This window comes from Petromyzon marinus, chromosome 59 (genome assembly GCF_048934315.1).
Source record: "Petromyzon marinus isolate PM22_M1 ecotype Great Lakes invasive population chromosome 59, UKy_Petmar_22M1.pri1.0, whole genome shotgun sequence".
NCBI lineage: Eukaryota > Metazoa > Chordata > Hyperoartia > Petromyzontiformes > Petromyzontidae > Petromyzon > Petromyzon marinus.
Window position 1 is genome coordinate 5,016,207 of NC_133725.1, and position 24,692 is coordinate 5,040,898.

General features: G+C 48.0%; 1 protein-coding gene across 1 annotated transcript in view; it reads left to right on the plus strand.

Moving 5' to 3' along the window:
* IVNS1ABP (influenza virus NS1A binding protein) overlaps positions 1 to 23,798 on the plus strand; it is a 62,268-nt gene extending 38,470 nt beyond the window's left edge. The window contains exons 8-15 of the mRNA XM_032976327.2: positions 3,745 to 3,852; positions 4,972 to 5,203; positions 8,526 to 8,759; positions 9,971 to 10,092; positions 12,601 to 12,727; positions 13,126 to 13,257; positions 14,975 to 15,148; positions 17,617 to 23,798. Of these exons, the coding sequence (XP_032832218.2) occupies positions 3,745 to 3,852; positions 4,972 to 5,203; positions 8,526 to 8,759; positions 9,971 to 10,092; positions 12,601 to 12,727; positions 13,126 to 13,257; positions 14,975 to 15,148; positions 17,617 to 17,924 (1,437 nt within the window). The 3' untranslated portion in view covers positions 17,925 to 23,798. The remainder of the gene's footprint in view (positions 1 to 3,744; positions 3,853 to 4,971; positions 5,204 to 8,525; positions 8,760 to 9,970; positions 10,093 to 12,600; positions 12,728 to 13,125; positions 13,258 to 14,974; positions 15,149 to 17,616) is intronic.
* The last annotated feature ends 894 nt before the right edge of the window (positions 23,799 to 24,692 follow it).

A 24,692-nucleotide genomic window follows, 5' to 3' on the forward strand; every position in this document is an offset into this window, starting at 1 on the left:
GCAAAAGGACTTCGAAGTTTGCTGCGACGGATAATTAGCGCAGCAACAGACTTCTTTTGCTAATGTCTAAATGCCATCGTACTGAGAGCGGACACAAAATTATTGCCGCGTATCATCCGCACGTTAAAAGTGACCCGATTTTATATTTACTGAAAGACACAACTCTACACGGATTATGTCGTCTGCAGAAATTGGCCGAAAAATTTCCACGTTTTTCATTTTATCTAAAATATTTTACCTGGACAATCCCTCGATGAAACATCATGTTGGCAAGGGTGTCCAGGTTGACACGATACACGTAACGTATAGACTTTTTTTTTTAATTCTTCGTACACCGTACGTGTTTTTATACAAAGTAACATTTTTGTGAAAACAATTATTTCACACCTTTTTCACAAAAGAAACACCGCACCTGCAACAACCACACAGAATTCACCATTGTCACTCCAACCAGAGCACCTCCCTATTGGCTGGGAACGTGCGTTTGATGGGAAAAGCTCATCGCACAGAACACTAGCATTGCTCATCTGCCAATGAAATGCACCTACTGCCCGTGACTAATTTCCTCTTGCGTACATGGGTCAGAAGTTAAAGATTTCCCCTGAGATTAGCACTAGCGTTAGAAGCAATTGTAGCAGGGATTGGGAATCTATGGTCCGGGAATTCATTTCATATGGGTCGATGGTCGCGTTAATTGGGCCGTACCACATGAAAACAATATTTATCCGTCACTGCAAGTAATCTTAGCCGCAGTAATCCTGTATTAGAGGGGAATATTTTCAATCTGGCAATTGTTTTTTTTTCTTATTTTAGCGTTTGCAGTCGCTTCTTTCACCGCAAGAGCATCCTTTATAATTGGTCGGCAAGCAAATTATTAGGTAATGCTATGGGGTGTGTCTGTGTTTTTAATGTACGGCCCACTGCCAAGGGACTTGACAGTTCCCATTTGGCCCTCCAGGAAAAGTTTATTCCAACCTTGGTGGCCAGTGTTGTGGCAAATATAGGTGGATCTCCGTGATGGCATGGGCCCTTGGGTTTCAAACGGGGATGTTGGGTGCTTTTGAGTAGGCGGGAGCCCTTTCATGAGTAAACAGGACGTTTTAGGGCATTTTATATTTTTTGTACTCTTTTTTTTCCCCAAACACTTGAGGGATTCCGGATAATGGTTGTTTACTATCATCAGTGAATTCGAAGGTGGGGGTTGTCCAAAGATTACATCTCCTTTTGGTTGACTGCAAATTCGGAGCCCAAGCAAAGTTTTGAGTTTAATTTGATGTTGGGTTTTTTTACTTAATTACATTTCTGAGCAAACCCCCCCCCCCCCCCCTCCCTTGAGAGCATCCATGATCCTGCGTCAAGCACAGTTAACCACAAAACCAGCCCCGTAATTTATTCACAAAGATATAAAATCCGGCTGGTTAACTAATGGTATGTAAGCATGATTTAATTTGGCAGCAACGATTTTCAAATCGCTAGCTCAAATTTCACAAGGAGGGATTTGGTTTCTGCCCAATTTTGCGAGTACTGATGTACAATGCACATCACATTCCAGCCATCGTTGATTATACAGTGTTAGCACATTTTGGTGTTGGTTTGCACCATTATATAGATTATATTCTCAGACTTTTACATCATCTCGAATGAGAAACTGGTTCTCAAGCTCCTGGAATTTTTTTTGGGTCATCAATGAAAACAGGAAAATACCAGCCCTCTACCTTTTTTTTGGCATCGTTAAGTTTTAAAATGTGAATGATATTTTACTTTCACCAATTTATAAAAGGTTAAGATCGATAACCCGATTAACCTTCCTTTTCCAACTTGTGGCAGCAATGAGGCGCTGTGTTCGGACGCTGCCGTCTTATTTGACTTAAATTATTTTCCTACTAATCATCCCTTAAGTTGAAGCAAGCTCCTGGCAGAAGACGAAGAAATGCGGTTGTTAGGATTTAAAGTACAAATTAAGTGAGCAGGTTGCCCTGCCGGGTTATTTTATCATTTGTTTCGCTAACTTGCCTCCCCCCTCCCCCCAAATGCAGCTGTTTGCCGAGGTAAGTCGCAAGTCATTTCGCCGGACCAGATTCACGATGTTAATCATGCGAAACCCCCGATCTTTGCCCGCTCACCCCAGTGTGTGTGTGCGCGCGCGCGTGTCCGTCCGTCTGTGCGATCTGTGAAGTTTGCAAGTTGAGTGAGCGAGCGTGCGATGGTTTTTGAAAACCTTGTCTTGCGCAGGAATTGAGAGCCCATTCCACGAACTTCCTCATCCTCCTCCCCTACCCGCCCCGGGCCTAACCCCTAGACCCTGTTCCTTCCCACAAGCCGCCCACCCTCGCCCTCCTCCCTTGTCCTGCTAATCTTGCCCCCTTTTTTTGCTTTCCAGGTTCACTGCTGTGCTTTTGGAGGGCATAGATAGCGTTTGTGCGTGTGACTTTCGACCGTTAAAACTTTTTAAGCGAAAAGTGTTCGCAGTACAAGCTCAAGCCGGTTAAAAACCTTGTCACCCATAGTCGTTGCCAACTGCATTGTAATGGGTATGTACATAGTAGGGTAACATTATGGGACGTGGCCTTGTTTGCATCTTTAAAGATCGCTGGTCAAATCCCTAAATGTTAGCAGGCTATATACGTGTGTTTATTGCAAGGCAGCGTTAATGGCAATGATGGTCGGGTTATTTTGCTGGTTTGTGTTTGACAGCCGACTTATGAACTACTCGCACTAAGAATTGATTACAGTTTGGTCGCGCAACAATAGGAGAAATCTAAACATTGCCCTGTGAAATAATGAAAAATAAAGTCGCTAAAATGTTAAATGAAGCAATCCGATATAAAATGCATGATATTAATTAAGCTTGAGCTAAAATAAATAAACATGCATGGGACAAATTTATAATGTGACACTTTTTTTTAATTGGCTTAAAAGGAAAACTAATAATAAAAAAAACAGATCTTGTAGAAAACTAGGTTTGTACCCTGGGGTGTCTGACACAAGTCTGAAGCTTTGTTAATGAGGAACTAACTTGACAACATGAGTGACATCATAGTGATATCAATAGATGGGGTTGGGGTTGTTCAAAATAATGTATAAAGATGATCCCCATATGAGCACACGTGTAGTATAACATTGTACTACCGGCCAATTTTATGAAAGGTTTGTCCAAAACGTGGCGATTTTTAAAATGCAAGCGCATAAAGGATTTGTCTTGCCGGTTAAAGTGGCAATGTCATTGTGTGACATCGCGGGGTGACAATGTTATTATCGCAAATTAATTACTTCCGAGGATGTAAAGCATTATGGAATCTATGCAAGTGCACCGCTTTTCTTGATTATTAACAAGCAAAGTTTCGGCTAGGGCAGAGAAAGTCTTAGGGCACTTAGACGTTTTGTTTCCGTCAATGACGAAGCATGGAACTCGTGTCGGACAACTCGTGACACGCAGCCTGGGTACGCATCAACACGGCAACGTCTATTCGTTTCTGGCTTTGTTGCCATCCTTTCAAACCAATATTCTAAATCACTACACAGAAAACTAACACACTTAAGACGTGCCTGCTAACCGCAACTCAACAGATGACGTTGAGTGGCGGTTTTGCTACCGTCAGGCGTACATTGCTCTGGGAGGTACTACACAGAGTGTCGCCCCTGTCTCTCCCCCCCCACCTCCTCTGCCTTCTCTCTCTCTTTGCCCTTGCTATCTCTTTCCTCCCCCCCCCCCCCATTTGTCCTGTGTTTGTTGAACACGATCAGGTTCAAAAGCTGTACTTTTCGGCTGAACACAAACTGCTTGAAAGGAGCCACCCTGAGTCTCCTCAAGACAGTTCCAGTGAGGGCGAAGATGCCACTAATAACACGAAGGTAACGGTTGTATCCGTGTTTACCCAAATGATCGTATGCTGTAACCGAACTGATGCAGCACTGAAAATCTGTAATGTAGCTGGGACGATCAGCAGTCATTGCTCCCTTGGTTAATTCTGTTGGTATATTTTCCCTTTGCCCTGCCAAGACATCTGCAAGTTGCAGGGTGGGTCCTGTTCACCGCTGAATCTCGGAATGCGCAAGGGGTTCGCATTAATTTATTTAGAGAGGCATTGAGCCGCTGTTTTTAAAGACATTGTACTCACCGCAGATAACTGTAGCGGCACGACCGCACTATAATAGCTGGCACCAAACTGTGCCACATGCCGTTTGGCGGAGCCAGGATTTTCAGGTAGGGGGGGGGGCAATCGCTCCAGCAATGAAAAATGATAGGAGTTGTTAGTAAGGACTTGTCCCTTGCTTTTTATTCGACGAGTGTGCGGTGATGGTGCAGCCATTGATCGAGGGTCGAATTCGAACCGTGTGTGATCGGCATCGCACTCGCTGAAGGTGTTTGCCTTTAGGGACGTCGTGTACTGTATACACAACTGCGCACAATTTTGAGTCGCTTATAACTGCTTTGCCATTACTTGTTGCCAATTATGGACTCGGACTATTGTCCTATCATCTCAGAGTCCCTGGCACGTGATAATATGCTACACAGTACCAGTGGGGGTCGCAGAAATGCCAATTTATTACTAATAAACTCCAATGATCTGATCGAAATTAGAGATTTCGATCGGATCATTGCGGGGGCACGTGCCACCCCCTCCCCCCCCACTGGCTCCACCAGTGCCACACGCCCTTCCGTAAGAAAAACTGGTTGCATACACGTACGTCATCGGAATGGTAAAGGTTTAACATACTTTCCGGATCCCGTGACCTGATTTGAAAACGTGTGTAGGCCTTGTGTGCCATCGCCGCGATCCAAGTTTGCCAAATTTGTAAAAAATAAATAAAAACCCTCCCACAGAAACATCTCCTATGGCCTATGGCAAAAGCCTTGGCAGGACTCTCCTGATAAAGCCTTGGGGGGGGACTCCACATGTAAAAGGTAAAAAGAATTAAAAGGCGGTGAGACTTGACAGCCGCCGTTTGCTGTGTGCGTGTCCCACGCAGAAAAACCTTCACCGGGACGGCAAGCGCAAGAAGAGCGGCGTTGCCACCACGAACGGCACCACGCACCTGAACACCGGCGACATGAAGTCTCCTTGCAAGTCCCTCACCACCGCCGCTCGCAACCTCTTGCAGCAGCAGCAGCAGAGTCAGAACGGCGGCGGCTGCAGCAATGGCGGCAGCAACATCTTCAGCAAGCACGAGTGGAAGATCATTGCCTCTGAAAAGAGCTCCGGTGATTATTATTATTGTTATTATAATTCTGCTATAGTAATGAATGTCAGTTTAACACGTAGACTTTCGCCACCAGTATTATTCATAATCGAGGGTTTGTTTGGGTTCGATCGCGTAAGACCGAAACAACAGGAGGATTCTCCGCATATCTGGCTGTTGCCTGATGATGCTACTTGTTGACATTATCGGCAAAGCATCACGGTCCTCGAATTTGTAAATTCTGTAGTGGGTTTACTCTCCAACACAACCGGTGTGCTGAACCAGGAACGAATTGGCACGTTTTGTTCACGTGACAAACCTTACGAATTGGCCGTGTCGGGTGGCGGTGGGTTTAACACGTTTATATTTACACAATCTAACCCCCCCCCAAAAAAACCTACATTCTGAATAAATGTGATTGTAAGCTAGACCTGACAGCAAATTATTACGGAATGCGCCCAATCACATCTGAACCACAGGCTAAGCTGGGTTAAGCCTGAGGTGGTGCTTAGATTGGCTACCAGCATGCAACAGCGGCTGTAGGGGAGGGGGGAAGGCTACGTTATTGGCCAGCGGAGAGCAGTCGAGCAATATCTTGCTCCCGCTTGTGCTATTGTACTCTCCCCAGCTTCGCCAACCCACAATGGGCAATCACGGTGACTCATCCAGCAGTGGAATGACAGTGCCGTACGCGCGTATGCGTCCGTGTACAAACGGGCGCGTCGTTTAAATTGACTTTCATTACACGTTGGCCTATTGTGAAAGCTATGTATAATTTGACGCTGACCTTGCCTCGTTAAATAATAATGATGGTGCGTTGGTGCTCCGGTTACGACACGTTGTGGGCCGTCTAGCGAACCGCGGTTGCCAGGGTTGTCCTTGAAAACAAAAACGTGACGCGTGGCCGAGTGTTGGGGGATTGATTTTTGCTTCGCCTTGGCCGCATTAGCCACGTCGGGGTTAACGCTTGTGAATTTCGGTCCTAAAATCGGGAATTTTAATATTCAGTTCGGTGTTGACTTGGCCCATGATCCATTTTAAATTATCAGCCATAATAAATATACTGCTTAAGCTGTCGCCATCCCTTCACCACTATCAACCCCAGCACCTTTTAAAAACTACGATGAACTACTATTATTATTTTACCGGGGTAAGGTCCACTGAGCTATATAGTGTCTTTTTCAGAAGCGACCTGGCCACAAAATGATTGCTCAACGAAGTGGCTTATCACGTGGATAAAGCGAGGGTAAAGTTAACGTCTCGCCACCTGAAAACGAGCCGATCAACGCTCCCATTGCCACGATGAACCTCCTCTTGGGCACGTTTCCCCTTTGGCTGCCCCTCGCTGTTCCTGCTCGCCGACCATCGTCACTTCTATTCGCGTGTTCACCCCAAGCCCCCTTCGCTTTTCTAAATGATAATCTCTTAACCTGCATACGTTCGCTCATCCGTGTGTTCCTCCGTTTGTCTTGGTGTAATCGCAAGCGTGCAACTCTCCACGCTGCCTTTGCACATTTCCGACTTCTCTCTCATTCCATCTTCCATTAGGGTTAATTAAAATTAATAGTTACTACTATTTGGGAAGTCAGTGGTTCTCCTATGGAGAGATATAGGCCCCTACCCTGGTAATGTGGAATTTCCATCACTTTGTTTAGGGCTTCCATTGGGGATGAGCTTCACATTGCTCACGTGAGCAAGAAAACATCATGACGTGAAGCTGTGCATATTTTTAGTTGTTCAGCCTTGTGTGCGTTTGTTGATTGTGAGTCTGCAAATTGTAGGGGTGGTGTCTGTTGATGTGTTTTTCGGGAGCAGCAGCGAAGTGGTTACCACACACTACACTTATGAACCCTGTGTCCTTCAATCAATGGGTGAAGTGACATGACAACCATTCGCGGGCCTCCCCTAGGTTGACTAAGCCTCAAATGAGTATCTGATCAGGTGTGTGAACATCAGCACACGGGAGACAATAACCGCCACTCCGTATGCCGTGGGGGTTATTTGACCATACTTCTTCACTTTAGTCGGTAAAAATTAAAGGCAGCATAGCCATGAGAGCATAGTACAATACAGTAAGGTCTCGGAGTACACGGGCTTGGGTTACAGGGACCCGCTCATGCATGACCGACCCCGATTCACACTTGTGCAACTTGTACTTTCGCTACACGCACGGGGTGGGAAGTGCAGAGTCAAATCCCTCCCCCCACCCCCCCCGCCATGACGCAAACTTGGATTTGACGGTGTGTATCTGCATCGCCCACGCAACAAACAAGTTTTTAAAAAAAGTATATTCTTGGTTCTTTCGGTAAAGTCATGTAGAAGGGAAACAATAAAATAAGAAAAATATAAAACAATAAAATTCTCACGACGTTTCGACTGCAACACAAGCAATCTTCATCAGGTGTGAAAACCACAACAATTTTTTTATTATTTTATTGTTTCCCTTCTACGTTACTTTACCGAAAGAACCAATAAAATGAATCCCTGCAGTCACGAAAGCTTTAAACCAAAATTAAAAAAAGTGTTTAATATCGTGTTTAGTATAGTGTTCTATCGGACTTGAATGCTACCGATGATTAGTGGATCCTTTTACTTTACTTTATGAAACATTTATGCACATTTATATACTCTTACATTTTATATATACTACACGTATAGGCGGACACCCACAACTTGCGTGAATTCGTGCTTTACGCGGGGGGTACACGAAACCTAACCCCCCCCCCCCTGCCCGTCGTTCGCTCGAGACCTTGCTGTAGGGGTGGTGTCTGTGCAAACCATAGATTTTGCTACACTGCCCTCTGCTGGCCACCCACGTAGCCCTCGGCAGGCGGTACATTTATACTCGTTTAGTGCATTGGCAGTCGCCTACATTTGCACAATCTTGGGCCCAACCATGATTTGCCTTCACAAATCTGACGAGATTTGGTAGCATTATGGGTACCGTGATGTCATCGGAACTTGTGCGCTTTTCATTATGAGCCGGGGTGGCCAAAGCTCCTGACCCTACGAGACGCGATCCGAAAATCTTCGTACGGCCGTGGGCCACAAGACGTGAGATGGGTTCGGCTAAGATGGTGGGGGGGGGGGGTCTGCATCCTCCGTCTCCGGAGATGCATACTGTGCAAAAAAGCTTTATAGCTCATCGGATTCCTCCAGTATAAGTACATATTCTGATTCTTTTAAGGACTGCAGTGGGCCCTCCCTTGCACGTCGTACAAAAATGACTCTTCTTGGTGTTTTTATTGCCGACCCCCCCCCCCCCCCCCTGAGCTCAAATCGCCACCAACCAACCTTTCTGCTGACCGATCCTTCCCCCCCCCCCCCCCCCCCGCTGCACGCAGATATGCAGTACCTGTCGCTGGCGGTGCTGAGCGGCACGCTGTGCGCCATCTCGCTGCACGGACGCGCCTCCAGCCCGCGCGTGTCCCCCGCCACCACCCCGGTGCTCTCCAAGAGCTCCAGCCTGGAGGCCGGCCTGGACCTGGAGGAGCCCGACGCGGCGTTGCTCTCCGGCATGCACTACGAGCGCTGCGGCCTGGGAGCCGCCTCGCTCAATGGCAGCCTCATCGCCGCTGGTAACGCTCACGATTTGTGAGCACGATTTGAGAGTCGGAATGTCCCATAATGAGGGTTCCATGGGTTGGAGCGCGAAAGTATAAATGTTTTATAACCCTCCACCCGCCTGACACAGCCGGTGAGGTGTGTCACGTAAACGAAACGTGACAATTAGTTCAACACCACAGGCTTTCGCGACCAATATCTATAATATAGATTTTTTTTTTTATGGTTTAGATCACGTAAATATATAGATGTGTCCTGATTTAAAGCTTTCGTGACTGCAGTAATTCATATTCTTAGCTCTTTCGGTAAAGTCACGTTGAAGGGAAACAATAAAATAACAAAATATATATAAAACAATAAAAATTCTCACGACGTTTCGACCATAACACAAACGGTCATCATCACACCTGATGATGACCGTTTGATGACCATTTGTGTTATGGTCGAAACGTCGTGAGAATTTTTGTTATTTTATTGTTTCCCTTCAACGTGACTTTTCCGAAAGAGCTAAGAATATATAAATGTGTCGTTAAACCCGCCACCACCCGACGGCCAATTAGTAAGGTTTGTCACTTAAACAGAGCATGCCAATCCGTTGCAAGTACAGCACACCGGGTTGTGTGTTGGAGAGCAAGTCCACCGCTCGCTAAACACGTTCCAGTTAACTAGTACAGCCTGCCGGTGTGTTGGAGAGTAAAGCCACAACATTTACAATCGTAATATCGTTTGTGACACGTTGGTAACACTTGTGCCAAACGGGCACGAAGGGCCTGGGTTTAAACTATAGAATTATAAACTACTTATTTATTTTACCAGGTGAAGGTCCACCAAGCTGTAAAGCTTTTTTTTTTTTGCAGAAGTGACCCGCCCCCACAAACGATAGCTTATTATGAAGTGGAAATTTATAGCAGCCGAATACAGGTCTCGAAATGCGGGAGAGAAAATCCACACAACCATGGGGAGAACATGCAAACTCAAAATAATATACAGGCGTCAGGGGTCGGAATCTCGAACCCACGACCTCCTCTGCCAAGCCCAAGGTAGTTAACATCTTATCTCGCCCCCCCCCGGCTACAGGTGGCTGTGGCGTTTGTACGTTCCCCCCCCCCCATTCTCTCCATGGGTTTCCTATTTCTCCTGTCCCGCCCCCCGCTCACTAAGCACACACATCTCGTCCTCGGCTACCTTGTTGATTTTTCTTCTTCCCCATCTCGTCCCTCGGCAGGCGGATACAACCGGGAGGAGTGTCTGCGTACCGTGGAACGCTACGATGCCAGCACGGACAGCTGGTCCTTCATCGCGCCCATGAACACCCCACGCGCTCGCTTTCAGATGGCGACGCTCATGGTATGAGGCCTCCCCTCCCTCCCTCCCTCCCTTGCACACCCACAAATTTCCTGTAAATGCACGGTCAGTTGATTTGGAAGTCTATTCTCTCGGACTGTCGCTGTCACCGTCCAGTGGGCTTCGTTATTCTTAACATTTGTCAATTCCCCTTGGGCCACGTAACGTGTGGCTGAGCACGTTTTAGGGGCGGGCGCGTAATTACGATTCGTGTAAAAAAAAAATAAAGATTACAATTTCCCTCCGATTTTTTTTTTTCCCGACTGGACATCTGTGCAAAAGAGTGGTCCCCTAGCTCATCGGATTCCTCCAGTATAAATAAATTGTGATGCTGAAATAAAAATGATTCAGACTTCCTTTCAGTTGTGTAACTACGCCCATTACCAAATCACACGGGAGTTCGCCCTGGCTTGTCAGATCTCGGAGGCTAAGCAGGGATGAGTCTGAACAGAGCTGGCTTGGGTGACGACCATGTATAAAGCGGAGCGGAGATACGTGGGTGACAAGCGCGGTGAAGTATGGTCAAACAAAACCTGCAAGGCGCGTGGGGAGGCCTGCATGGATGTCTTTTCGGTTCGCTTTTACCTTTTTATATACATTTTTCAAAACGGATTAAAAATAATGAAAGTATAAAGTGCGGGTTTATTCACGTGATACCCTGGCAGTGTAAGGTGGCCGCCAGGAGTGTAGCTCCCAACCTGAGAACCTTGATTCGAAACGCGGCAAGCTGTGGTTGAACCGGGTTCTGACTTGCCGTTTAGTTTCTATCGCTCGCTGCAGGAGGCTGCTCTGTGCGAAACCCAACACCGAATCATGTAACGCTACCATCCTAAACCAAACTTGCGTGTGTGACCTGCCGTGATCCGTCTTTGTTACACCGGTGCGTTGCGAGGTAGCGACCCACCTCGCACGCAGACATTTACAAAGGGCATTGTTTACAAGTGCAGCAATTATGCTCACCCGGACTTGAGAAAAAGGCAGGCGTGCCAATTTGGGTGGCGGAACAAATGTAAGACGCAGCTCTCTTTAGGATTACATGGAACATTGGCTGCTGCTGAATAGAGTTTGAATGGCTTTTGATTACAACTCTGAGAAGATTTACCATCGGGCTTTGAACGGTAATGCTGTGATGACCGTTCGGAACGTTCTGTTTTTAAGAACACGTGTAAATTGTTTGACGGAAAGCTCGCGCACGTTTCTTTGAAAAAAATAGTTTTTTGTGAAACTATTTCCTGCCATGACGCATTACCACCCAACATCGTTCTTACCCTGTACATTAACGTTTTAGGAGAGGCAATCTATTGTCACAGTGGTTGGGCACACTATTGTGAACCCAAAAGGTGTCTGGGTTAAGCTTTGTCACCTCATCATTTCCCATCTCATCATTTTCTGAAGCCAACTTTTTTTTTTAAAGTACAACTCCAGTGGTGCGTTGCCTATGTACCAAATCGCCCGGAAAGTGTCCAGCCTTGTCAGGTCTCGGAAGCTAAGCTCGGCCTGCGATAGTGCCTGGCTGAGTGACCGCCATGTATAAACCAGGAGATTGAGGCTGCTGTGTAGGGTGATCGTGGAAAGCAGAGGGGCAGTGCAATAAAATGGGACTGGTTTCTCACCCCTTGGTTTGTGCAGGTTCGGTTTGTATGATTTTGTGAGTGTGCGGCCAACCATTTTCCTACTCTAAATTCGAGACGTGCGCTTTGTATTCGAATCTACATGCGGCTATGCGGTCGGACGTGGGACAGCAATGTGCACGGTGTGTGGTGTGTGTGTGCGTACTGCGTGTACAACGAGTAGAGCGCCGAGTTGCTAAAACACGGCAAGTTGGCACGGTAGGTGGCACAGGTGGTCCATCGGCCAGTCGTCTCGGCGAGTCGACCCGTGGCACCTGGGTCTGTCCCGTGACCTCCTGCCAGCGGGCGTTTGACACTTCACGTGGCCTTAACGTGCACATAGCCTGGCACAAGCACCGTGGTGATGTCACTTGGCGAATGGTGGTTGGTGGTGTTGTACTGTGTGTGCGTGTACTGTGCGTACTGTGTGCAATACTCGGCAGGTAGCTGTCTCCTCACTTTACCCGCCCTGTTTTTGGACCGCGTCTACTACCTACTACCACGACTACTACTGCTACTATTACCGCTACTGCTATCACTACCATCACTACCACTGCTACCACCACTGCTACCACTACTCCTACCGCGTAGAGCGAGGGGGGGTGGGGGGGGAGCCCCTTTTGTACTTTGCTGCAAATTTTGTTCTACTCCCACGTTCAACCGGCACTGGACCCAGCGTGTTAAGAGTGTGGTCAAAGAACCCACATGCCCTCATGGCGTGTGCGGAGGCAAAGTTGGACTACACGACAACAGGACTGTGTACTTTTGAGAAGTAAATGGTGACCTTTGCACGTATTGAAAGGCTGCCCCCCCCCCCGACCAGAATATTGTTGAGCACCACTTCCGAGCTCGTTTGCACGGGAAGTCGCGCGCGAGTTTTGACGTCGGCTGCTCGTTGCAGGGCAAGCTGTTTGCTCTTGGAGGTTCCAACGGACACTCGGACGAGCTGAGCTCTGGTGAGGTTTACGATCCGGATGCCGACCAGTGGATGTCCATTCCTGAGCTTCGTACCAACCGCTGCAATGCAGGTCAGCAGTCGTCCTTGTTACGCTTCGTGGACATTTCATTACTCGCTCGTAATAATAATAATGATGATGATATATTTTTTTTATGTAGCGCCCCTTGTACACGGGGAGGGTGGGGGGGGGAGTGCATCTCAGCATTTTATACACAAGTGCCTTGCCTTTGCATCTCTCCTCGACACATTTCAAATGGTTATCCCCGGTGCCGGCTGTCGAAACACAAGACCACTCGGCGCAGGGCCTGTAAACTCGTTAGTCCCGCGACGTTTATTGCCTTTTTTTAACCGTGCCTTTTGATACGATCGCATTGTAAAGCGCAATATAAATCCACGTATTGTCCTCAAAAGGTGCTGCCGATCATCATGCTGTATGTAACCCCCACGCCTCCCCTATTGCCTACTCAGGTGTGGCGGTGCTGAAGGATAGGCTGTACATTGTCGGTGGATCAGACCCCTATGGCCAGAAGGGTCTGCGGAGCTGCGATGCCTTCGACCCGATCTCAAAGACGTGGATCACTTGCTCACCGACAAACACTCGTAAGCTGCGTTTTGATTCGCTGTTATTATTATTGTTGTGATTGTGCTTGTACATCCCGGAAAGCATCGCTGAGTTCGCGATAGACTTTTTCCGGAGGGTCCTGTAAGGGGGACGATGTTGCTGCTGTGTAATTCCAGTTGAGTAATTTGCAGGTCATATTTTAGCAATGTGTTGTTTGGCCATGGGTAGCACGATGTAAACAATCTCGCCTGGTATACAGGAGGTCGTGGGCTCGATCCCGCCCGGGACTCCTGTATATTTGGAGTTTGCATGTTCTCCCTGTGGTCATGTGAATTTTTTTCTCCAGTCCTCCGTTTTTTTTCCCCTCCCCATTTAGAAACATGCGTTTTCGAGTATTTGGCCGCTGTACATTTCCACATGATGAGCCACTTCGTTGAGCTATCATTTGCAATTGCCAGGTCGCTTCTGAAAAAATTGTTGTATCGCTCGGTGGGCCTCACCTGGTAAAATATAAATTGTTTTATTTAATGTATGTTACTTCAGCTGTGGGGAGAAACTCTGGGCAACCCAGAGGAATCCCATGTGGAACAGATGTAGAACATACAAAAACCGGTTTCACGAGTTGGGATCCGAACCCAGGCTGGTTACGTCTGCGAGGCACAAGTGTCAACCACTGCGCCACCCTGGCGCCCTTGAGAGAAACGCAATTGCCTTGGTGCTGACAAAAGAGATTGAGAAGAGCGGCTGATGATGAGAGGGGGTGGCTGTTTGTGGTATGGCAGGGATACTGAGAACACGGTAGTAGAAGTATAGGAATAGGTTTTACCCTTTTAACTGGCACAAAAACTGACACCTTTATTCAAGGCATCATGTTTGCAATAACCACAACACAAGCAGTCAAAATGCAAACAAAAAAGACAACTCTGATAATAATATGCACTGTCCTTGAATTTGATTGGTCCACACCCGAGACAGCTTTTCTTAGAGCCTAGTCTCCATTGGTGTTGGACCAGAAGACGCCAAAAGGCGTACAACTCAAAAAACAGCGCACTATCAGAGTATTGAGGGCTCGGGGTTAGCATTTACATTATGAGACGACCTTTGCCAGAAACAAGATATAGGAATAGGTTTTACCCTTTGAACTGGCAAAGGAGGTCTCATAAGGTAGTAGTGGTCGCCACAGCAATGAGGAGAACACAGATGAACAGTGAGCGAGAAGCTCGTGTGATATGCATAGCTGTGGCAGAGATACACGGAGGAGACGGGTTGACGGTAGTGGCCATAAATATAGCGGTAACAGCTGCAAGAAGATGTATCAAATTAGGATGCGTCTTTTCGTTTGTTTTTTTTTGGCACTTGAATTCACAAGTATCTCAAATGCGACGGTGCATTAGCAACTACTAAACTACCGTGGATGTGACCTCGCCTTTGCCTTCGGTGTGTCCCCCTCGTCTCTTCTCGCATAACTGTGAAAATCGCGGAAGTTCGTATTCGGTGATTTTGAGCGAGGCGATGTAGTAGCGAGTCGCTCGGTGCTGAATCGTCAAGACGGTATTCGTTAAACTCGTGAAATCTCCCCGTCAGTCAGGGCAAACGTGTGCCTATTGTTCTCGGACGTGGTCCCAACCCCCTAAAATTTGTGCTCTGCTCTCTGGGCTCGTGTTGAGCTACAATAAAAACAAACAATTGTCGCGCCGTACGTAAATATATTAACGCCACGACCTCGCCTCGCCTCGCCCGACCCACTGCCACCAGACCGGCACCAGGCGTCGGTGTGCGAGCTGGACGGCTTCCTGTACGTGGTGGGCGGAAGCGAGGCGTGGAACTGCCTCAACACGGTGGAGCGCTACGACCCGCTCGGAGACACCTGGACCTTCGTGGCGCCCATGAACGTGGCGCGCCGCGGCGCCGGCGTCGCTGCCTACAACGGTATTCATTGGTGATGGCAGTGGGGGGCGGGGGGGGCCCCCCTCACTCACTCTCCAGGGCTTTTCTCTCGTGCTTTCGAGGCTAAGACTTTCTCTCCCCAGGTTCCGCCAGTGTTTGTTTTATTTTTTTGTCCCTCCACATTTAGTCGCTGTGACGCATTAAAAAATTTTTTAGAGTATTTGATAAACCGCTTCGTCACGGTGGCGATGTCAACAACCTCGCCTGGTTATACGGGAGGTCGTGGGCTTGATCCCGACCCTGACACCCGCTCTATAGTTGGAGTTTTTCATGTTCTCCCTGTGATCGCGTGGTTTTATTTCCTCCGGGTCCTCCGTTGTTTCCCTCCCACATTTAGTAACATTTTCGAGTATTTTGGCTGCTATGAATTTCCACGTGACGACGAGTTTTTTTTTTTATAATTTGTGATCGATCAGGGTCGCTTCCGAACAAGAGCTGCACAGCTCGGCGGGCCTTACACCTGATAAAACAAAAAAATAGTTTAGTTTCAGTAATGTCATCCCGGTGTCATGGCAAGAGATTTAAAGTGTCCAATCGGATCGCCCGTAGAGCAATGCGACCCTCAACCGTCGGTGTTAACAGAACCGTCCGTGGAAGCGGGATACCACGGAACGACCTCCTGAGATCCTTTCAAGTGACCTCTGGGTTGATACAGCAGTGGCGGGAGGGCACCTCAAAAGCCTTCCCAATATATTCTTGGTTCTTTCGGTAAAGTCACGTTAGAAGGGAAACAATAAAAAAATTATATGTAAAACAATACAATTCTCGCGACGTTTTGACTGAAGCACAAGCAATCGTCATCGGGTGTGAAAAACACATTTTCTTGCTGTGGTTTTCACACCTGATGATGATTGCTTCTGTTGCAGTCGAAACGTCGTGAGAATTGTATTGTTTTATATTTTTATTTTGTTTCCCTGCTACGTGACTTTACCGAAAGAACCAATAATATGAATCCCTGCAGTCACGAAAGCTTTAAATCAAAACCTTCCCAATATTTTGACCTCTCATCCTTTCTCATCCTCCTTTGTCTGTCTCTCATTCCACCAAACAAACACCACACACTTGGCACCATCACCCACCCGCCACTCCCGCCTCACTGGTTTAAGAAGGCCTGCTCCAGCCCCTCCGACGCTATGGGACTGCGCCCGTCTGTTGTTCCACACCAAACAAAAGTCGGACTTACTGGCTCCTCTTGGAGCTTTAAGGCCGCGACAAGCACCCGGGACGGTCTTTTAGCAGCTTTCTCTGCTTCACCCGAAGACGTGCCCCCGTGGTCTTCAGTTCGTCTTGAATGGTGTGTCGCCAGGTTCTACTGCTAGTAGGAAACGTAGTGGACTGGAAGCCCAACCGGGATTATTCACAGGAGGCAGGGGATTCATTGTGTATGTCTGTGGATGTCTGTCCACGTGTATCCAGACACCCGGATATATAACAAATGCGCTCCTAGTGGGCATTACTGGTAGGAAACGTAGTGGACTGGAAGCCCAACCGGGATTATTCACAGGAGGCAGGGGATTCATTGTGTATGTCTGTGGATGTCTGTCCACGTGTATCCAGACACCCGGATATATAACAAATGCGCTCCTAGTGTTCATTACTGGTAGGAAACGTAGTGGTCTGAAAGCCCAACCGGGATTAATTCACAGGAGGCAGGGGATTAATTGTGTGTGTCTGTGGATGTCTGTCCACGTGTATCCGGACACCCGGATATATAACAAATGCGCTCCTAGTGGGCATTACTTGTTAGAAACGTAGTGGACTGGAAGCCCAACCGGGATTAATTTGCGGGAGAAACTTAGTGGTCGGCCAACAAGTTTGGCTTGAATATCCGTACATAATTACTTCAAATTTTCCTACCAGCCCCCTCCGCATGAATGTGTCCTTCGGCCTGCCCCGTGGTCTCTCTCCTTGTGGTGTCCACTGTGGGGCAGTTTTTTCCTATGGACTTGGGTTCCATTCTCAACACGTGTCCCCATACCCACCCGAGTCTTCTCTCTGTTATGTCCCGCGCGAAGCATCTTGCATTGGTCTTGGTGTACAAAGACAGAGTTCTCCCGTATAGCCTCAACAGACTGTTGGGGCAAGTTCTGTTATTTAGCGAGTGGCAGCACCTGATGAAGGCTGACACGGCACTCGAAGGGGGTGGGTGGCCAACACCACGCCTGGCCGCCTTTGTCTCTCCCCAGTGGCGATGTTTACCACACACACACACACACCGCACCAGGTACTCGTTTGATTCCGAGTCGACCTAGGGGTGAGGCCCAGGGCCGGTTCGGCGGGAATCGAACTCGGGTGGCCGGCTTCGTAGCGCGGCACCGCTACATCACCGCTCCACGCACGCGCGCACGCCCATCCGCTGCCCATACATACAGACTGTAACATTTGACACCGCTCGCTCGCTCGCTCACCCGTGGGCCCCCCATCTCCCCCTCGCTCTGTTCGCCCCTCAGGCAAGCTGTTCGTGGTGGGCGGCTTCAACGGCGCCAGCTCGCTGGGCGCGGTGGAAGTGTACGACCCGGTGCGCGACGAGTGGACCGTGCTGGCCAGCCTGTCGGTGGTGCGTAGCAATGCCGGCGTGGCGGTGGCCGGGGGGCGGCTCTACGCAGTCGGCGGCTTCACCGGCGCGCAGTTCCTGCGCTCCGTCGAGGTTTACGACGCGCAGGCCAACCTGTGGTCTCCCTACATCGCCATCAAAAGAGAGGCTGATCTGTTGGAGGGGGAGGAGGAGGAGGAGGAGGTGGTGGAGGAGAATGAGTGATGAAAGAAAAGGGTGGGGGGGGGGGGTCCTTTTTGTTGCCAAGATGACACGTGGCTGCCAACTGGGGTAGGGTTTGTAGTGGAGGAGGGGGGAGGAGTCCCCTCCTAGATGCATGCGATTATTATGTTTTTTTTTAACACCTTCCAACAAAGGTTTTAAAGCATTATTTCATTATCTCCTGCTGTAGCGGGTCGTAAATAGGATCCAATGTAGATTCCGTTTTAGCGTAAAGTTTTTTGTTGTCGTTTCGAGACTCGCCCGACCGGAAAAGCAAAACGGGATTGACCCTGAGAGTTTCCCAATACTTGATGATGATGGTACAAACACCGTGAAAACGGTGAAGCCCTTTGTGACCAAGGCGATGACGTCATACGTCATGCGCCGTGTGATGTCCTCTCACTGTGGCCACTTGAAAAGCACCGCGCGTTGAAAAGCGATAACAAAATCCATGCATGTCGTGCGTGATTTTAATTTTTATCATTTTAATTGGTTGCCCCGCTCACGAGGTGCCCGAAATTAATGCACGTAAGAATGTTGTCCGTTGCTGATCCATCGCGCGACTGGGCTGCCGGATAATGGAATCCGCGCAGCTGCCGGAAGCTGCACGTGCAAAAATAATATCGAATTTTACGCAACTCCCCAATTGTGAACCTTTTTTTTTTTGGAGGCAAGGCGCTTAATCCTCCGTTTATCCTGCACGAACGTTTAATCGGGGTTGAGCCGGCAGAACGCTTGGGGATGGGTTACCACCGTGAATAACCACAAGCGGGTGTTGTCGGCTCGTACAAGACTACAGGATCCGGCATGAGGCCGGTGCATCGATAGCCTCGATTGTGCCGTAATACGCTCCGTGCTCCCTTGCAGCCTTCAGAAACGCCCCCCGCACTGACTTTGACACGGCAATGTGCACGGTCAATGAACCGCCACGGGGACCCGCAGGGTGTCGGGGGGTGTAGGGCACTTGACCCAACAGTGGATTGCCAAAAAAGGACTTGCAGTGCACGTTCAAGCCTCGGTCCTCAAACTCGGACGCCAAGGCCACGTTTTGGACTAGAATCTCAAGCGTAATTGCCTGGGGAGGGGGGGGGTTCACAAAAGCTACGAACCCCCCCGCCCCCCCCCCCCCCCCCGTAAGGGATTTTTTTGGCTTCCACATTTTGGATTCCGTACAAATGGTTGAGGCTTCAAGAGACGAGGCTCCCTTGGGATAATTTGGATTCGCTGTGTTAGCTGGTTGAGGACTAAGATGCCCATGAACAACGGGGAGGTGCATAAGTCCTAATCGGAAACTCGCCCCGTCTTTTATACTCGTTGCAGTTGGCAGCTACGTTACCATCTTGTCGAAGGTCGAGCGGAGGATTTGTGTCGCGCAAACTTATCCCTTGATTGCAGATGTAGTAATATATTTGGACGTTTTAGTCACATTTTTTTTAATTCTCTTCATACAAGTGGCCATTAAAGTACCTTAGTCTTGACAAACTGGCATCAACGTTTGTGTTTCATTTATATTCGAATATCATATAGTAGATCATTGCCTTGTCTTTTTTAAAACTTCAGGTTCCAGTGATGGTAACTTAAAAATGAAAAATGCTTTCAAGATATGGCTTTTTAGGGCCAAGGATTCTGAAACGCCTATTTTATTTTTTACCGTTACAAGCGCCCTATCCCGGGGTCACGGCCGAACGGGCACGGCTCGCTAGGGGACAACAAGTTTTTTTTAATTTATTTTTTCCACCGCAGAGTCAGAGCCATGCCACTGGCGCCAAACGACACAACGAACGTGTCGAGATGATCCTGTGTTTCTTTTTTAAAATCTTACCCTCCTGCGCGGGGTAACTGGGTTGATGCCACGGGCCCTCCGTGCGACCTTCTGGCATTGCCGCGTGCTGTAAACGCGCCGGTAACCCGACCACCCCGTGGCGGGGGGGGGGGGGCCCGGCTTGTCCCCCTGGAGCCAGATCCCGAACCTCCTCGTGAGGAGGGCTCGCGCGCGCAGGGGTCGTCGGTAAAAACCAAGATAACAAGAGGAGCCGTTCATTTTTTTTTTTTAGAATTTGGTTTAAAAAAAAAAAAAAACTCGATTCAGGAGCCGCAAGTGCAATGTAGTGAATACACGGGACGATGGGTATCCTTTAATAAATAATGGTCACGAAGCGGTCCTCAAAATGAACCACAGGTTGCCCAACCCCCCTGCCCACGCTGAACCGGGCTTCCGTGGTCAGGGGATTGGCGGCGGCCAAAATGACAAAGAGGAGGCGAAACTAAATTTTTTCTTCTCGAATTTCAAGAGCCGTCACCGCAGTCCCCCACCGCACGCGACTCCCGGAGCCGCAGGATGGTGACCCCTCCCCCGCTGTGCCGGGTGCGTACCGCTATGCCGGGTGCGTACCGCTGTGCCGGGTGCGTACCGCGGCTCGGTTACTGCTCGGCACAGCAGATAGCCAGCGGGGTGGATAAAAAGCACCACCAACCCCCCCCACTGCTTTAAGGATCCCCATGGCACTGGGCTCGGCTCTGATGTTACGGTGGAAAAAGGGGGGGCTGGAAGGTTCTGTCGGGAGGAGTCTATCGTTTGTGGGAAATGTCAGCTTTCTTGCATCTCAATTGTCTGCTTCAGTAGTGACGTAGACATTGTGGTTTAAACCTTGGTATAAACGATACATCAAGTTTGAAGCGAATAGCTCGGCTTTGTATCGTAAAAATGTAGAGTTTTTTTTTCTCTTCTTGATGAAGTTGACGATGTTTTTATTATTTCCTGATTGTTTTTTTGTTAGAGATTAATTATTATTTTTTTTCCCCCTCAAACATTCACAATTAAATTCGTGTAGAGAGCGCGCGCCCCGTTTTGTGCTGCCGTCAAACCTTGGCGAGGTATTTCTGAAATCAATCTGATGGTCATTTTTACATTTTATTTCTCCGAGGGAAGGTGTGTGCATCTCCTCCTCCCCCCCCCGCAAGCTATCGTGCAAGTTATTTTTCTTATTTTGCTCATTAGCATCAATCTTTTGCATGGTTTGTGTGTTTTTTTTTAAGAGCCAGGTGTTTTTAGGCAGTCGCTGGAAATCGTAAACGCACCCGGAAAATACGCAGAACGCGTCTGGTACGTTGCTTCAAAGGCGAAGGGGGCACGGGAAGTTGAGTTCCACACTTGAGCAATGAGTTGTGCAACTAAATCACAGTGGGGGGAGGTAGGGGGAGGGGGGGAGGTGGGAAAACCTGCAACTCGATCGTCCCGTGCAACTGCTTTGGTCCGGCGTGCGAGCCGAGGTAGTTGCTGCAGCACGGTCGCGTCTGAGCGTGGACGCAAGACATTCATTGGCCCCACTTTTTGTTTGTTACACAGCAGAGCCCCGCTCACTCTCCGGCTAGCTCCGCCCCCCCCCACACTCGCATCAGGGTCGGGACTGAGAAACGCATTGTTTCAAATTTACCGAGCGGGATCTGCTTGAAAGGAAGAGAGGTGGGTGGGGGGGAGGGAAGATCCACGCTTGGAAGTGGAACGGTTGCGCAGAGAAGTCCGCATTTAACGTTTCTGTTGCACAGAACCAAATTGCGAAACTGATGGAACAGGCGGTTGGACCTGGGATGCAGGGGCAAGAAAGTTGGGAATTGTTCTTTTCGTGTTTTTTTTGTTAAGCTTTGCAGAATTATTTTGCACTGCTGGTTCGCAAGGAAAGAATCAGTAGTGGAGTGTCGACTTGACGCTAATGGGAAGCTTTCAAAGTATGCAATGATAGGTTTTTTTGTGTGTGTGTGTGTGCGCGCGTTTTTTTCTTATAGAATTGAGTGACGTCGCGTGTATTTATTTTGCTTCTGTGTAGTTTTACCGTGGAGGGGAAAATGTCTCTTATCTCGGATATCAATTTTCCTTCAATTGCGACAAAGAATGTTCTGTTTTTTTTTCTCTCTCTCTCTGTCTCTCATGTTAAGGTATATTACTTTGTAAGCTATTGAACATGTGCATGGTTCGAAAAAAAACCCCGCTTAATTAAGATCACATCTAACACACAACAGATCAAACCACTTCATATTAGGCACTAGACCAAAGTTGAGTTTGATGGGATAGGGCTAAAACTTTTAAAATATTTCTGGGGTGTGGGGGCAGGGTTAGATTTACTCTGCTTCTTGAAACTCGTTTTTGGTTTAACCGGTGGTGTTGTGCGCGGGTCTTAGCAAAGCCAATTTAAAAAAGCATTTTTATTACGTTTTGGTTTCAATTTTGCTTGCAGCTTGCACCGGCTCTCACGGCAGATGTTAAGCAGCTTTTGAAAAGGCCTTCTTGAGTGGTTGTCCGTAGTACAAGAATCTTTCTAACCAGAAGCCTTCAATTGTAAGCGTGTTGGGGACACGGGGGGGGGGGGGGGGATTTTTGAAGTTTATTAATACTGTACCGTTACTCTATTTTGCTGTGTTTTAGGAAATGTGAGCGTGTGAGGAGTGTGCAGGCATGTGTAAAAGATTTTGGTTACATTTCGAAGATGGTCGATTATTATACCATGTTAACAAGTGCTAAAGAAAACTGGAAGCAAATGCGCCATACAAAGTTTTTTTGTATGCGGTTGTCGGCAAAATTTATATATATTAAATGAAAAAAAAGAAATAAAAAAATTTAAAGAATTATCTGGACAGCAATCGCTTGAATAGATTTTTAGCTTATTTTTACACGGTTTGTGAATTGCCATCACTTGCTATTTAGTGGCATTTTTAATAACACGAATGAAAACAACGCATCGTTTTTGGCAAGTAACACCCAGTAGACTACCACGAATGTGCGTGCGTGCATTGACCCAAGTTGTTATTTCGGCTCGATCACGAATAGGGTTGCCACAATATTTTTCACGACACTTTGCATTGATGACGCGACGATTCTCGCCATTTTCCTAACCTTGTAATTGTGTTTCGCATTATTTACTTACAAGATGATGTGCTATGATGGGAACTTTGGAAGCCCGAGATAAATGTCGCTCAAGTTCTTCAACTGTAAACATTTTTTTTGAAGCGGCCTGCATTTCCGAATTTAAATGTGCCACGATCCTGATGTAATGTGCGAAATCGGACGATGTTAGTGTCGTGAATCTTATATTGTGCACCGTAGTGTCGCCATATCGCGGTAACCCTGGCATGTAAACAAAATCTGCTTTGACAAGATGCAGAACTCCGAAAGATGTGGATGGGATTTTGAGATAACCCATTTACCTATAACCCAGGGTTCTTCAACTGAACATTCAGGTGGGCCATAATAGAATTGGCGCATGTGCTCACGGGGACGGGGGTGACCGGTTTTGTCTTTTGTGAACGGCTTTCACGGTGTCACCTGGTGTGGCATCATGAAGTCTGTCCATGGGACTGAATCCGTGTCTTGTCTACAGCTGTCATCCGTACCTCGTCACCTCTGGTCTCGCTGATCTATTCCTTCTCATCTCTTGTCTACGGCTGTGTCATCGTATCCGTTTCATTCACTACCCATTCCCGCCTACAGATTTCTCAACGTGTACCCGTTCGTCTTCAGATCTCGTTTAGATCTCGGGAGAGCCATGTCTATTCACGGGCCACACACACTCGGGTGAGCCCTTCCAAGAGCATAGTCCGGCCTTAATCTGGCCCACGGGGGGGGTCTACCAGTTGAAGAACCATGCACTTGCGTAATGTGCGCGTTAGACACACGCATTGGTCGAGGTAATAAATACCAAAGTTGAAGGTGGTGGCAACTGAATACGGATTTGTGACATTCGGAGCTGCCGAGCTGAAGCGACGGCTGCTGTTTGCCGGTGATCAAAATTGGTGGGAGTCGCGCCCGTATGATGATGACGATGATGATTTCCTTTTTGCCGTCTCGTAGCAAACTCAAATAAACTGTAGCGAAATAAGCCCCAATGTTGGTGTGTGATGTCTGGTTCATTTTAACTCTTGGTATTTATCCCAAAAATTGTGCTATCGGCGTCCCGTCACCGAGACGAAGTGTCCGTGTCCCTTGGGTCTCGCAGAGCAATCCACAGGAACGCCGGGTTCGGTTTCATCTTCTGGCGCGGCAGTTGAAATGGGCAAAATTATTTTTTTTAAACCCCGCCGACCGCCACCTGTTCAACCCAGCAGTATAAATGGTTACGCACACGGTAACATCGTCGTCATCCTGGAAGACGAAATAACTTTTTATATAGAGCTCCACCCATAGGAGACCTGTTTGCCAGCAGTAGTTTTGAGAAAGCATCTGCGCCTCGCCTCAATGCACTATAGTATCGAGGCACTGGAATTTTTTTTGAAAGTGCGTTGTTGGGGGAAAAATTCAAGACTCTCAACAGAGAATGGCTTGACATCAGATATTGGTGCCAGAAATATGTGGCCACGACTTTAGCATATTGGCACAAGACGGAGAAGTACGTGGAAACATGACAAAAGCGTGCAGTGGAGACCTTACGGGATTTCTGCCCCAGGGATCGTGATGCTGACCAAATGCCGTGGCGCGGTTTGTACAACAGACGGCGCCCCAGTTAAACTCACCAGCCGGTCGGCTCTTCTGTGTTTTTCCTACGTTCTGAAGATCATCATCGGTCATCCATGAATCAAATCCTGTCCCTTAAGTCCCTGGATTCTCAGGCAGAATTATCCATCACCGGACCCTGTGTAAGTACAACATCGCATATCCCTTAGAGGTGCGAATTCAACTCCAATACATTCACCCGTGTTGTGTGGAGAATATCGGTAACGTAAATACGCAGAAAAAGTTCGTTTCCCACATCTGTCTTCACAAAAGGTACTTTTTTCTCTCGT